The following is a 14,608-nucleotide window of genomic DNA, read 5'->3' as shown; positions in this document are numbered from 1 at the left end:
GTCTGGTCATGAAGGAGTTTTTTGGGGAGGGATTCTGAGGGTGTTGGGGGAGGGTCTGAAGGTGGTTTGAGGGTCCCTGGGGCATTAGCAGGGGGCTGTAACTGGCCGTGGAGTGTTCTGGGGAGCCCAGGATGGGCTTGGGGGCCCTGGGGGTTTATCGGGGGAAGGGCCTCATCTGGCTCCTCCACCTTCACCTTCACGGCCAACATGAGGTGGGGGGACACCAGAACGCCTGGGGCCCTGTGGGGTGCCATGTTGGGTGTCACGTGATCCTCAGGATGCTCTGCGGCCAATCAGGAGCGGCGTCCAGGATGCCCAGCAGGGGGCACCCTGGGGGAGGGGGTGAATGAGGGGGGCCCCAAATTGCCCCTGGAGCCCACAGAACACCACCACCACCCCCCCCTGCTCCCTCCGAACTGCTGCCTCCCATTGGCTGCCAACCAATCAGCACCCGAGAATGCGTGGTTGGGGTGGCGCCTTTGGCTGAGTCACTTCACTTCCTGGACTACAACTCCTGTCATGCGGCCCCGTTAGAGACAAGGTTGTCCCTGAGTGCCCCCCAAACAGCCCCCAAATTCCCTCCCCTAATGCCCAAGGGGCCCCAGGCATCGCAGCGATGATGATGATGATGGAGGGAAAGCCATCCCATCGCAGCTCCAGGAACAGTTCAGCCTTTAATTAAAACTTCAATTAAAACTGCAATTGCTGCTGTGGGGGGAGGAGGAGGCCCAGGTCCACATTCCATGGGGTCAGTCCCGAAGGAACTGCTCAGGTCCACATTCCACAGGGTCAGTCCCGAAGGAACTGTTCCAGGTCCACATTCCATGGGGTCAGTCCCGAAGGAACTGCTCCAAGTCCACATTCCATGGAGTCAGTCCCAAAGGCACTGCTTCAGATCTCTTTCCATGGTCCCTTTCCTGCCAGGCACTGGCAGGCACTGGGAGCTCCTGGGCCCATGCTGGGAGCCCAAAAGGGACACACTGGGAGCAACTGGGATCAACTGGAAGATACTGGAGCCATACTGGATGTACTGGGACCACAACTGGAGCAACTAGGATCATACTGAGAGCAACTGAAACCATGCTGGGTTCATACTGGGAGTGTCTGGAACCACACTGGGGGCAACTGGTACCATACTGGGACTGACTTGGACTGATGGGGATCATACTGGGAGTGACTGAGATTATATTGGGATCATTCTAGTAGTGACAGGAATTGATTGGGACCACTGTGATTGGGACCACTGTAATTGTGACTGGGATCAGCTGGGATCATACTGGACTCACACTGGGACTGACTGGAAGTCACTAGGATCCTATTGGGGTTACTGGGATCAAACTGGGATCATTCTGAGAGTGACTGGGATCACAGCGGTAACATTCTGGTAGGGATAGGAATTGACTGGGACCATTGTGGGTGTGATTGGGATCATACTGGGAGTGACTGAAATCATACTGGGATTGTATTGGGAGTAACTGGGGTCATACTGGACTCGCAATGGGAGTGACTGGAAATCACTAGGATCATATTGGGGGTGACTGGAATCAATCTAGGAGCGACAGGGATCACACCATATGGGGACCATAGTAGGATCGCCGCCGCGCTGGGTGCCGCAGGGCGTGGCCACTGTAGATTTATGCTAACGACTCCGCGGCCGCCGCTGCACCATCGAGTCGCGGCCTCCGGGCGGGGCGGAGCGGTTGCAGGCCGCGATTGGCGGGGACGGTGCGTACGGAAGTGACGTTGAGCGGCGCAGAGCGGCGGGAGGTTTGAACGGCGGCGGGTCCGGGGGGGGGGGGGTCCGGGAGTGACGTCACGGCGGTGAACGGGGGGAAGCACACCCGGGAAGGGCGAGGGGGGATCTCACCGGCTGCCTGGACTTGCCCTGACCTCCCTCCCCGGTCCCCCCGGGTCCTCTCCAGCGTCTCCCTGACTCCCGGACCCCGCACCGAGCCCGCGGTGGGTGTGGCCTCGCCATGCCCCGCCCCAAGCCCACCCCCCGGCGGCGTCGCCCCCCTCCAGCCCCGCCATCGCCCCCCCCGCGCCGGCGGGTACGGAGTGAGTGTGGGGGGATACCCCTATGGACACCCCTATAAACCCCCCTAGAGCCCACCATACCCCCTATGGACCCCATATGGACCTCCTATAGCCCCCATATCCCCTGTTCCTACAGACCCCCATAAATTCCCTATAGCCCCTATACCCTGTCCCCTATATCCCCCCATACTTGCTGTCCCCTAAAGCCCCCCATAGATCCCCTATAGCCCCCCCCATACCAGCCCTCCCCTGTAGCCCCCTATAGATCCCTCGTACCCCCATGTCCACCCAGGCCCTATAGAAATCCCTTATACCCCTCATAGCCCCCTGTACTCCCCCATAGCTCCCCACTGTCCCTCTCACCCCTGCAGCCCCCCATAGATTCCCTGTAGCCTCCTGTGTCTCCCCAGGCCCTATAGATCCCCTAAAGTCCCCTATACCCCTCCTGTGCCTCCCAGGCTCTATAGATCTCCTATAGATTCCCTATAGCCCCCATACCTCCCTTTGTCCCCCTCTAGGGCTCCGCCCAGGCCAGCGGGCACTGCAGGAAATCCGCCGCTACCAGAGCAGCACCCGCCTGCTTCTGCGGCCTCTTCCCTTCTCACGGCTGGTGAGACCCCAAACCAACCCCTGGGAACCTCCCAAACCCCAACACTCACCCTGGGACCCCCAAACTGACCCCCAAACACACCCTGGGACCTCCAAACCCACCCCTGGGCACCTGCCTGCTGCTGCGACCTGGCCCTTCTCACGGCTGGTGAGACCCAAAACCAACCCCTGGGAACCCCCCAAACCCCAACACCCACCCTGGGACCCCCAAACTGACCCCCAAACACACCCTGAGACCTCCAAAACCACCCCTGGGCACCTGCCTGCTGCTTAGGCCTGGGCCCTTCTCATGGCTGGTGAGACCCCAAACTGATCCCAAACCAACCTCTGGGAGCCCTCCAAACCCCAGCACCCACCCTGGGACCCCCAAACTGACCCCCAAACACACCCTGGGACCTCCAAACCCACTGCTGGGCACCCGCCTGCTACTGCGGCCTGGGCCCTTCTCACAGCCGGTGAGACCCCAAAACTGACCCCCAAACTCCTGCACCTCAAACCAACCCCTGCACCCCCAAACCAACCCCTTGGACCCCCAAACCAACCCTTGCCCTCCAACACCCACCCCTGGGCCCCCACCTGCTGCTGTGGCCCGAGTCCTTCACCTTCCTGGTGAGACCCCAAAACCCACCCTGGGACCCCCAAACTGACCCCAGACACACCCTGGGACCTCTAAACCCACCCATGGGCACCTGCCTGCTGCTGCAGCCTGGCCCCTTTGCCCACCTGGTGAGACCCCAAAAAACCGACCCCAAAAGCCCAACACCACCCTGGGACCCCCAAACCAACCTCTAGGACCCCCAAGTCCCCATCAGAACCCCCCCAAACTCCTCGGGGACCTTGCTGGGACCCTCCAGCCCCTCTCAGAACCTCCCAAATCCACCCTGGGACTCCCCAAGCACTCCCTGAGACCCCTAAGTCCACCCTCAAATCTCCTGACGCCCCAAATCCTCCCTGGGCCCCCCTCAAGAATGCCCGGGACCCCTCAAACAATCCCCAGGATCCTTTCAAATCCAACCCAAATTCCCCCTGGGGTCCCCCCAAATCCAGCCTAGAACCCTCCAACCTGCCCTGGGACCCACTCAAACTCCCTCTGGGACCCCCCAGATCCACACTGGGACCCCCCCAAAGTGTCACTGTGTACCCCGATCCCCCTCCTGGGATGTCCTCAGGGTGGTGTCCCCATGTTCCTGTGCCTGGGGTATCCCCAGGGTGTCCCCCTCATGATGTCCCCGTGACCTCACTCCCCAGGGCATCCCCAAGATATCCCCAGAACGTCCCTGTACCTGGGGTGTCCTCAGAGTGTGTCCAGGGTGACAACCAGGGAGTCCCAGGATGTCCCCAGGGTGGTAGCCCCAGCCCAAGGTGTCCCCATATCCCCCTCATGTTGTCCCACTATCCCCCCACTCCCTGTGTCCCCTGCTGTCCCCATGTTGCCCCCATGTCCCTGTGTCCCCTGAGCTGTCCCCGTGTCCCCCTGTCCCAGGTGCGGGAGCTGTGCCTGCTTTTCACCCGGGGGGTCGATTATCGCTGGCAGCGCCTGGCCCTGCTGGCCCTGCAGGAGGTGGGGGGGCCCGGGGGGCTGGGGGGGGTCCTCTGGGGGCTTGTGGGAGACCTGGGGGTATGGGGTGGGGGGTCCCAGAGGGTCTGAAGGGGTCCTATGGGTGCTAGGGGGTTCCCATGAGGGTGGGAGGGTCCTATGGGTACTGGGGGGTCCTTGGGGGCTGAGGGGTCCAGGAATGTCTCTGGGTGCCAAGGGGGGCTGGATGGGGCCTGTGGGAGCTGAAAGGTTTGGTGAGGGAGGTCTCATGGGAGCTGAGGGGGAGAGTCTGAGAGGGTCCCCATGGATGTGAGGGGGTCTCAGGGGGGCTGAGGGGGTTCTATGGGTTCTGGGGTAGGGGACCATGGATGTTTAGAACCTATGGGTGCTGGGGGGGGGCTGTCAGGGCACAAGGGGACCCCTCATCCATTTAGGGCCACAGAGTGTTTCATTTCCCCCAGTCCCCTGTGGGTGGGTTTGGAGAGTGTGTCTGGGGGTTTTGGGGGTTGCTGCCTCCTGGGGATGGCTGAGGGAAATCGGGGGGGGTTGGGGGCTCCCCCTGATTTTTTTGGGGTGCAGGCAGCAGAGGCCTTCATCGTGAGACTGCTGGAAGATGCGTACCTGTGCTCGCTGCATGCCCGCAGGGTCACCCTGTTCCCCAAGGACCTGCAGCTGGTTCGGCGCCTGCGAGGGCCCGAGTGGGGGGGCATCTGAATGGGGACCCCCACCCTGCACTGGTACCCACCCCTCAGCGCCCCCAGCCTGAGGGGGGAGAGAGCCTCACACCTCTGATCTTACTGGGGGCTCCTATGGGACCATTGTGCTGAGACACTGCCCCACCCCATGGGGGCCTCCCACACTGGGATCCCCCTGAGTATACCCCCAGGACCCACCCCCAGGGGATCTTGCAGTCCAGAGCCCCCTCTCCAAGGGTCGTCCCCATGGGACATGACACCCCAGTCCTGACGCCCCAGTCTTGTTTGGTATCCCCCGCACAGACCCCTCACCCTGGGACCCCTCCCCAGCCCCATCATGGGACCCCCACCCTGGGATCCCAACCAACCCTCCCAGGGTCCCAGTGCAGGGTGGGGTCCCCTTCTTGACTCTAGCACCCCTCAGATTATTGGAGACCCCTGTCCATGACCCCCCACTTTGGGAATCCCCCCCAGGTCTGCTACACCCCAATAAATGTCTGTGACCCTCCAAGTGCTGCCGGATAAAGGGAAAGAAATGGGGGGTGGGAGGGGGAGGGCTCTGGGGAGATTGGGATGGGGAACACCTGGGGAGGGAGGATCTGGAGGGGGCAGGTGCCACCATGGGGACTCTGGAGAGATTGGGATGGGGGACACCGGCGCGGGGTTGCGGGGACAGGAGTGTCTCAGTGTTTAAGGGGTTCCTTTTATAGTGGTGGGGGCTGTGTAGGGGGAAGGATTGTGGGGGCGGGGCTTAGGGGTTCACTTTATGGGCAGGGTCAGTTCTTCAAGGGGTGGGGCATAGGCTTGGAAACAAGACCCTCAAACGTCAGGGACCCCTAAAAGCACCCCAGGGACACACCTGGCACCCCAGGAACCCCCCCTTGCACCTCCGGGATCCCCATCACAGGGTGGGGACCAGGGACCCCTAAACACACCTCAGGGATCCCTACTGAAACCCCAGGGCCCCCCCCGCACTTCCAGATCCCTGAACCCCCAGACCCCAATGCACCCCAATGTCTGTAGCCTAAGAGACACCCCAGACCCCAATAGCCCCCTTAGACCTCTGTAACCCCCCCAGACTGCAATACACCCCCCCATCCAATGCCCCCCAGCACCCTTATAACCCCCCCAGAACCCAGTATCCCAGACTCTGACACACCCCAATCCCTGCAGCCCCCCAGCCCCCTATAACCCTCCAGATCCCAATATGCCCACCGACCCTGATGTACACCAGTCCCTGCAGCCCTTCTGAGCCCCTCCATAGCCCCCCCAGCTACCCAAATTCACCAGTACAACCCAGTACAGCCTACTGGAGACCAGTATAACTCAGTATTTCCCCCGAGGAACCAAAACCAGGTGGGTCGGTTTGGGGCGGGGGTGGGGGAAGAGGAACCAAGAGCAGGCGGGGGGGAGCAGAAATTAAGGGGGGGAGAAGGGCACGGGACTGGGGGTCCCAGGGACCCCTCCAGGGGGTTCACCAGGAGGGGGGTGACCCAGCTGTGCTTCCCCCCAGCCTCTTTGGAGACACCCAAATCCATCTGGGCAGGGGCTGCCTCCAGTCACGTCACGGGGGCGGGGCGGGGAAGAGGGAAGCAGTGACACAAAACAATACCTAAAACTTCCCTTTTCTGCCCCAAAATCGCTTGAGGCTGAGGCGGCAGCACGGTGGGATCCCGCCGGGGGGGAGATGGGGGCCCCCAAAATCCCTGGGGACTGGGGGACAGGGGGGTCCCTAGAGTGTGGATGAGGGGTCCCTGGGGTACTGGGGGGGGCGGTCCCAGGGTACTTGGGGGGCTCCCTGGAGTCTGTGAGGGGGGGTCCCTGGGGTGGTGTGTGGGAGAGGCCCTGAGCCCTGAGGGGGGTCCCTAAAGTGTAAGGGGGATTCTCTAGGGTTGGTATGTGGGAGAGTCCCTGAGCCCCAAGGGAGGTCCCTGGGCTTTAAAGGGGGTCCCTGGGTTGCTGAAGACATCCCTCACTCCTCTCTCTCCCCCTCTCCTGCCTCTCAGGATCCCCCCCGGACAGGGTAGGATGTACGCCCCACTGCTGGTGACACTGGTGACACTGGTGACAGTGCCCACGGGCGTCTCTCCCTACGGCTTCCGCAACTGCATCCAGGCTCCGTGGGACCCGGGGCTGTTCCGCTGCGTCCAGCGCTTCCTGACCACCGTGGGGGCTGCCGTGGGTGACCTCCCCCCCAACACCACCTCCCTCAACCTCTCGGTCAACACCCTGCACCAGGTGCCCCCTGACGCCTTTGCCCACCTCCCGCGGCTCCGCACCCTCGACCTGACCCACAACCGGCTGGATATGCTAGCCCGGGGGGCTTTCCGGGGGCTGCTGGCACTGGCCCAGCTGGACCTGGCCCACAACCACCTGTCAGTGCTGCCCACGGGGGTCTTCACCGGGCTGGGCAACCTGAGCATGCTGCGGCTGGACCACAACCCGCTGCTCGCTGTGGCCCCAGGGGCCCTGCGGGCGCTGCCCCTACTGGCCACACTGCGGCTGCGGGGGGGCCGGTTGAGTGCCCTGGGCCCCGTGGCCATGGCCGTGGGGCACCTTCCCCGCCTGGATCTGCTCGACCTGTGTGGCAACACCCTGTCAGCACTGGCACCGGGGCTGCCACCTGCACTGAGGGTCCTGCTGCTCTGCAACAACTCCCTGGGGACTTTGTCAGGGGCGGCCCCAGAGGTGCTGCCCGAGGGGCTGCGGGTGCTTGACCTGTCCTACAACAACATCTCGGACCCAGCGCCCCTCGGCCGGCTGCGCCTGCACAACCTGACACGGCTGCACCTGGCTGGGAACCCACTGGACGTGGCACAGCTGCTGAGGGTGGTACCCCCACGCTCCGTGGACGTGTCAGGCCTGCAGGTGGGCGCGGGGGGCTTGACCAAGCTGTGCCAGCACCTTGTAGGGCCGTGGCTGCGGCGACTGCAGCTGCGGCACACGGGGCTGGCAGCGATGCCTGCCAATGCACTGGCTGACTGCCCGGTGCTGGGTGCCCTGGACATATCTGGCAACCGGCTGCAGAGTTTGGGCTGCGTGGAGCAGCTGCTGGGCCTGGCACAGCGCACAGCGCTGGGTGAGCTGGTGGCCGAGCACAACCTGCTGCGGTGGCTGCCATCGTGCCACAGGGCCCCAGTGCTGCGGCGGCTCCACAACATGTCCCTGCGCTTCAACCGCATCCTGGTGGTTGGTCCCCGTGCCTTCGCCAACACTCCGGCACTGCGGCGGCTGCGGCTGGATGTGAACGGGCTGGCGCGGCTAGACCGTGCAGCACTGTGGGGACTCCATGACCTGCGGCACCTGCGACTCGACAACAACCTGCTCACCGACCTCCTGCCTGGCTCCTTTGCCGACCTGCACCGGCTGCGTGATCTCAACCTGCGCAACAACCGCGTGGCTGTGCTCTTCCCCGGTGCCTTCAGGGGGCTCAACCGCCTGCAGACCCTTGACCTGGGTGGCAACAACCTGCGACACTTGGCGGCCGCCGCACTCCAGGGGCTGCCCCAGCTGTGCCGGCTCTACCTGGACCGCAACCGGCTGCTGGAGGTGAGCGAGGCGGCGTTCCGGCCAGTGCAGACCACGCTGGGCGTGCTGGACCTGCGCGCCAACGCGCTGCGCTACCTGAGCCGGCGCCCGCGGCAACCGCCACCCTTCCGCCACCTGCACCGGCTCTATGACCTGAAGCTGCAGGCGCAGCAGCCGTACGGGCTGCGTGTGGTCCCACATCACTTCTTCCAGGGCTTGGGTGCCCTGCGCTCACTGTACCTGTCACAGAACGCACTCTCGGCTGTGCCTGCCGACGCCTTCGATGACCTGGCGCAGCTACGGTACCTGACGCTGGCCGACGGCAGTGGTGGGATGGGTGCCCTGCCTGCTGGTGTCTTCAAGAACCTGAGCCGCCTGCGCAGTCTGGACCTGGAGAGCGCGGGGCTGCGTGGGCTTGGCCCCGAGGTCTTTGGCAATCTGACGCAACTGGAGGAGCTGCGCCTGGCCAAGAACGAGCTGCGCGGGCTGGACATGGCGCTTACCACACGCCTGCCCGCCCTGCACTACCTAGACCTGCGCAAGTGCCCGCTGAGCTGCAGCTGTGCCAACGTCTGGCTGCCGGCCTGGCTGGCACAGGGACCTGTGCAGGTGGTCTACCTGTACAACTACACCTGTGGTGAGGCGGGTGGGGCCTCGGCATACCTGCACAGCTTCGACACACGTGTGTGCTACCTGGACATGGGGCGATACCTGTTCGCAGGGACAGCACCGGCCGTGCTGCTGCTACTGACGCTGCCACTGCTGCACCACCGTGGGTACTGGCGGCTGCGCTACCACCTATACCTGCTGCGGGCGTGGGCGCGTGGGCGCTGGCGGCGGGAGCGGCACCGCTACGCCTACGACACCTTCGTGTCCTACAACTCCGCGGACGAGCGCTGGGTGCTGGAGGAACTGGTACCCGAGCTGGAGCACGGGGCCCTGCGGCTCTGCCTCCACCACCGCGACTTCTGCCCCGGCCGCGCCATTGTGGACAACATCGTGGATGCCGTGTACAACAGCCGGCGCACGGTGTGCGTGGTGAGCCGCGGGTACTTGCGCAGTGAGTGGTGCTCGCTGGAGATCCAGCTCGCCAGCTACCGCCTCTTCGACGAGCTGCGTGATGTCCTTGTGCTCATCTTCCTCGAGGACATCCCTGAGGCTGAACTCTCAGCCTTCCACCGCATGCGCCGTGTGCTGCTGCGCCGCACCCACCTGCGCTGGCCCAGCGAGCCTCTTGCCCGACCTCTCTTCTGGGCCAAGCTCAGGGGTGCCCTGAGTGGCGGGGATGAGGAGGAGGAGGACAGGGAGAGAAAGAGAGGCACAACGGGGACCCCCAGGGAGGTTCCCCCTCAGAACAGCAGCTTTCTGCCCCCAGTTCTCTCTGGGGAATGTGCCCTGAGCAGTGAGGAGAAAGAGGAGGAGGAGGGGGTGGTCAGGGATGAAGGCTGTCCTGACATGACTGGGATCCCTGGGGAGATTCCCCCTCAGAAAAACAGTTTTGTGCCCCAAAATCACTGGGTTTCCTCTGGGGAATGTGCCCTGGGCAGTGAGGAGGAGGACATGGAGAGAGGGGAGAAGGAGGAAGGATGTCCTGGCATGACCAGGACCCCCAGGGAGGCTCCCCCTCAGAAAAGCAATTTTCTGCCCCCAGCTCACTGTTTTTTCTCTGGGGAATGTGCCCTACACAGGGACGATGATGGCAAGGAGGGGGAGTGGGAGGAGGAGGAGGAAAGCTCCAAGGTAAGAGAGCAGCTGCCCTAGAGCAGCCTCACCCTGGTGCAACCATGACCCCCAGGGACATTCCCCATCAAAAAAAATGGCTTTTCGCCCCCAAATCCCTGTTTTTCCAGTGGGAAATGTACCCTGTGCAGTGGGGACAATGGTGAGGAGGAGGAGGAGAGGGAGGCAAGCTGGACATCAATGCCCCCAACCCCAGCAGCTCCAGAGACCCTGGAGAATGGTCCTTCCTGGAGCCTCTGGCAAAAAGTACCTTGGGAGACTCGAGGATGATCCCTATGATTCTGGACTTTTGGGATACAAAGGATCCAAGGCCTGTTACACCCCCTCTGGAAGAAGAGATCCTGGCAGCTTCTGAAGGGGTTTGAGCTGCTTCAGAAGTGATTGGCACTGAAGCACAGCTCTTCCTGGCACCCCGACTGCCAGTGCTGGGCTGGATGTTGAAAGGGAAAGTCCCTTCCACACATCATGCCAATGATGCCACGTGGAGCCAGTGGATGGCTCTGATCACACAGCAAGATCACACAGAAATCTCAGTTACTCAGGGATCTTGGAAGTTGTCACAAACTGGCCTGAAGGTGAAAATTTCAGACTATCATCATCATTGGAGGAGGAGCCACATGCTGAGGAGGCCCCACCATATTATCAGCTCCCAGAAAATGAAAAGCGGCACGCTCTCTTCACTGACGGTTCCTGACATGTTGTAGGGACAACAGGTGGATTGAGATGCTAAGATTAAAGTGTCTCGGGTGGATCTGGACTGGCAACACTAGAATGAATTATTTCTGGCTCAGTGGGCCCAGGACGCCTCAGGTCATCAGGAAGAGATGGAACATTGGCTCATGATGGAACATTGGCTCATGATGGAGAGGTGGATTTAACCATAGACACCATGTCCTGGGTTATTCATGACGGTGAAACGTGCTGAGAACAAGAAGGACAAGCAGGTAAAGTCTCTGTGGGATGGGGGATGATGGTGGAAATACAGATATGGGGAGGCCTGGCAGATGGATCACATCATACCCTGTGTTTACAATGGTGGGAACAAGCCCTGGACAGCTGGACACACACCCTGTGCTCACACCACTGCCTGGAAGAAGGTCCTGGGCCTGGAAAAGCGAGTCCTGTAGGAACATGGCCCCTAGAAAGAACTGAGAATTTCAAAAACAGCCTCATGGACCCCTGGGCCAGACAGCTCAGGATGGAGTGGGTGTATCATATTCCCCATCATGCACCAGCCGCTGGGAAAGTTGAATAGAACAATGCACCATTCAAAACCACCTTGAAAGCATTGGGTGGTGGGACCTTGAAACACTGGGATCTCCATTTAGCCAAGGCTACCTGGTCAGTTCACACCCGAGGCTCCACCAACTGAGCTGACCCTGCCCATCAGAACCTCCCTGTACCATCGGAGGGGATAAAGTCCCCATGGTGCATGTGAGGAACATGTGAGGGAAGACAGTTTGGATCAGTCCTGCCTCAAACAAAGGCAAACTCAACTGTGGGATTGCTTTTGCTCAAGGATCTGGGGGCACTTGCTGGGTGACGCAGAGGGACAGGGAAACATGATGTGTACCTCAAGGGGATTTGGTTTGGGGTGAGAACAGTCTGCGATGTTCAATTGTATAATACTGGTTGCTGAATGACACTGCCACTGTGTCCCAGAACTCCCATGGACAATGAGGATGGGCTACTCCAGATACACCAGTCGTGAGCTCCTGATGCTGCTTGAAACCAGCCCACAGCACCCCAGCCCTGCCCTGGGAGACATCCAGGGTGGATAGAACCCACAGTCATGGACTAAATGAACTCAACAGACACCTTGGAGGGACAGCATTGACTGGGGAAGTGATTCCTGTGCTTGTGTGTGTGTATATATATATATATATATATCACTCGCCTCTCTCGTGCTCTCTGTTATTAATATTGTTGCTGTTGCTGTTCCTTTTCTCATCTTGCAGTTTCCAGTAAACAGTTCTTATCTCAGCCTGTGATCTTCACCTTTTGTTCTTCCAATTCTCCTCTCCAATGTGGTTTGGAGAGTCTATGGGAACAATAATATGGAGAGTCTATGGGCAGTTCCATCCCTAAAGCACAACACAAAGCACCCCATGGCCTGGACATGTGCTAGCAGCCCTGCAGGAGGAACCCCATCCTCTGGACAAGGTAGATATTCCCAGGAATTTCAGGAGGTAGAGCAAAACAAGGCTTGTTTTCAAGGAGCTGGTCAAAGTCCTCATCTCTTTTACTTTTGAGGGGGGAGGTAGAGGCCTGGTTTGTGTGTAAAATCTCTCTGTGGATGCTGACATTTACTGAGCCACATGGTGTGAGCTCAGAGCTGACCCTGCTTGGAGCTGGACATTGGACTGCAGAGCACTGAGCTCCCTTCCCTCCTGAACTGTCCTATGAACTTCCTGACTGGACAGTCCACCTGCCTCTCAGGTGTGCCCTGAATGGCATCCCAAGGCAAAGGAATGCTCCTCCCAATTTAATGCCATGAACAAACATGGTGAGAGTTGTGTCCTCTGAGCCATGATAGAGGTGCTGAACTGCCCAGGTCTCAGCAGAGTCCCCTGTGCTGCCCCACAATGCCCCAGTGTGTCCCAGTGGACACCAGGAAGGGTGCGACTCCTTCACCTCTGCTCTCTCAGCATCATCATCCAACTGCCTTTTCTGCCCAGCTCTTTGTCTGCCCACCCAGGCTGTGAGGGAAACACTGAGGGAGACCAGACCGAAAGTCTTGCTGGAGCTGAGATAAAAAACATCCCTCTCAAGAAACCTCTGCCTTTTAAACTGGGTGAGGAATTGGCTGGATGGAGCAGCCAGAGAGGTGGTCAATGGTCTATTAATTGCAGTGGAAAGGAGGTATGTAGCTACTTGGGTTATTCTCTATAAAACTATAAATATATCACTTCAGAAAATACATAAGAAGGAAAAAGAAGGAAAGGACAAGGGTAGGCAGTGGAGAAGAAAGATCTCACCCCCCATGGATCCAGCAATGAGACCTGATTGTTTCAATTTCTGTGGTCAAAGGGATACTTGAGGTCTTGATCCTTTGGTGTTGGGGGCCCATGAAACAAAGAGTTCAGTGTGTCAATAATGCATGCTCAGGTTCACATGGGAACACCCAGGTACTCCCCCACTGAGGAGTTCCATGCTTCCAAAAGCATGGCAATTCAGGTCCTAGAAATGCGAATTCTTTCTCTTTTTATGGAAATTTGGGAATTAGGATTAAAATGCCAGCATGGTTCATGTGGGTATTTGGAGAGCTGTGGAAAGGAGTTGTGGGTATTAGAATCAAAGAATCATGTAATGGTCTGTTTTGGAAAGGACCTAAAAGAGCAACTCACGCATCACCCCTACCATGGGCAGGGACAACTTTTAAAATTTCAGGTTGCACAAAGCTCCTAACCTTGGACACTTCCAGGCAGGGGGAAACCACTTATCTGGGAAAACGGTTACGGTTTTGTGCCACTCTCATCATAAGTCATTTCCTCCTCATATCCAGTCGAAGTCTACCCTCATTCATTTTAAAGCCATTGCCTTGTACTCATTTGCTCTGTGAGTACAAGACCTGGGAAAAAAACTTCACTCCATCCTTCCTGGACTAAGCACACAATGTTTCCATCTGCAAAAACCTTGGAGAGGACCCGGAAATCTCTCAAGTGGGGTTTGGAAGCCTCAGGCACAGGACAAATACATGGAGGCTGAGGGTACTGAACTCGATGTGGAGAATTGAAGACAGTGCAGGAGTAGCCTGAGAGGGCTTGAAGGGCAGATTCAGAGATGGTGAGTTTTCCTTCTTAGTGGAAATGAGGATGAGAAAGAAACAATGCCACCAAGGGCAGCTGGTGAGGCCCAGACTGGACATGAGGAAAAAGGAATTTCACTCCCAGGGCCGTGCTGTGCTGCAACACATCACCCAGAAGGAGTCTGGATCAGCCCAAGGCTTTGTGTGTCCAGGAAGAGCCAGGGAGGACGCAGAGATGTCAGTGCAGGAAGGTGCCAGCCAGGTGGGGCAGCCAGGGGGATGACGACAGCCTGCAGGGAAAGGGGCAGGGCATGGACACCGTAGGACAGCCTGGGCTGGAGAGGAGACAGGGATGGGGAGAAGCTGAAAGGCCCTGACAGAGCCACCTTCTGCAGGCCTTTGGCCATGGCTGCTGTCTGTGGCCCTGATGCCAGGAGGAGACAAATGGCCCTTGCAGCCCTGGGGCTTCATGGCCTCCTTGTCCCTGCTCAGCTGCCTGGCAGGTGCCACCCCATCATCCTGCCCTTGGCATTGCACATCCCACATCCCAGTGCCCCAGGAAGAGCCCTGAGGAATGAGGCAGGGACAGGATCTGCCTTCCAGGGGCTGGGGGTCAGGGCTTGGCCCTTGGGCTAATGTAGTCATAAACCAGATCCAAAGGGCCATTTGGATTAAGGAAATTCATCTAGGATTACTCAGCATCAGAGCCACCTT

The 14,608-nt window shown here is 59.6% G+C and overlaps 2 protein-coding genes across 3 annotated transcripts; both read left to right on the top strand.

Annotated features, from left to right (window-relative positions):
- Positions 1 to 1,751: 1,751 nt before the first annotated feature.
- Positions 1,752 to 5,387, top strand: LOC127461307 (histone H3-like centromeric protein A). Its single transcript, XM_051768995.1, has 4 exons — positions 1,752 to 2,058; positions 2,556 to 2,647; positions 4,130 to 4,207; positions 4,763 to 5,387. Exons 1-4 carry the CDS (start codon positions 1,977 to 1,979, stop codon positions 4,895 to 4,897), a joined length of 387 nt encoding a protein of 128 aa, XP_051624955.1. The 5' UTR covers positions 1,752 to 1,976; the 3' UTR covers positions 4,898 to 5,387.
- Positions 5,388 to 6,156: 769 nt separating this feature from the next.
- On the top strand, positions 6,157 to 12,314 carry LOC127461271 (toll-like receptor 13). Of its 2 annotated transcripts, none has more exons than XM_051768937.1 (2): positions 6,157 to 6,234; positions 6,885 to 12,314. In XM_051768937.1, the coding sequence occupies exon 2, from the start codon at positions 6,907 to 6,909 to the stop codon at positions 10,165 to 10,167; it is 3,261 nt and encodes a 1,086-aa protein (XP_051624897.1). In that variant the 5' UTR covers positions 6,157 to 6,234; positions 6,885 to 6,906; the 3' UTR covers positions 10,168 to 12,314. The 2 variants fall into 2 exon arrangements, with proteins under 2 accessions (XP_051624897.1, XP_051624896.1); XM_051768936.1 differs by lacking the exon at positions 6,157 to 6,234 and adding an exon at positions 6,487 to 6,543.
- Positions 12,315 to 14,608: the final 2,294 nt, after the last annotated feature.

The sequence above is a fragment of the Manacus candei genome, unplaced genomic scaffold (genome assembly GCF_025592945.1).
Source record: "Manacus candei isolate 608988 ecotype Guabito, Panama unplaced genomic scaffold, ASM2559294v1 h1tg000099l, whole genome shotgun sequence".
Classification (NCBI taxonomy): Eukaryota; Metazoa; Chordata; class Aves; order Passeriformes; family Pipridae; genus Manacus; species Manacus candei.
Note: the sequence above shows the minus strand (reverse complement) of the source record. Positions and strands in the feature narration are given on the sequence as shown.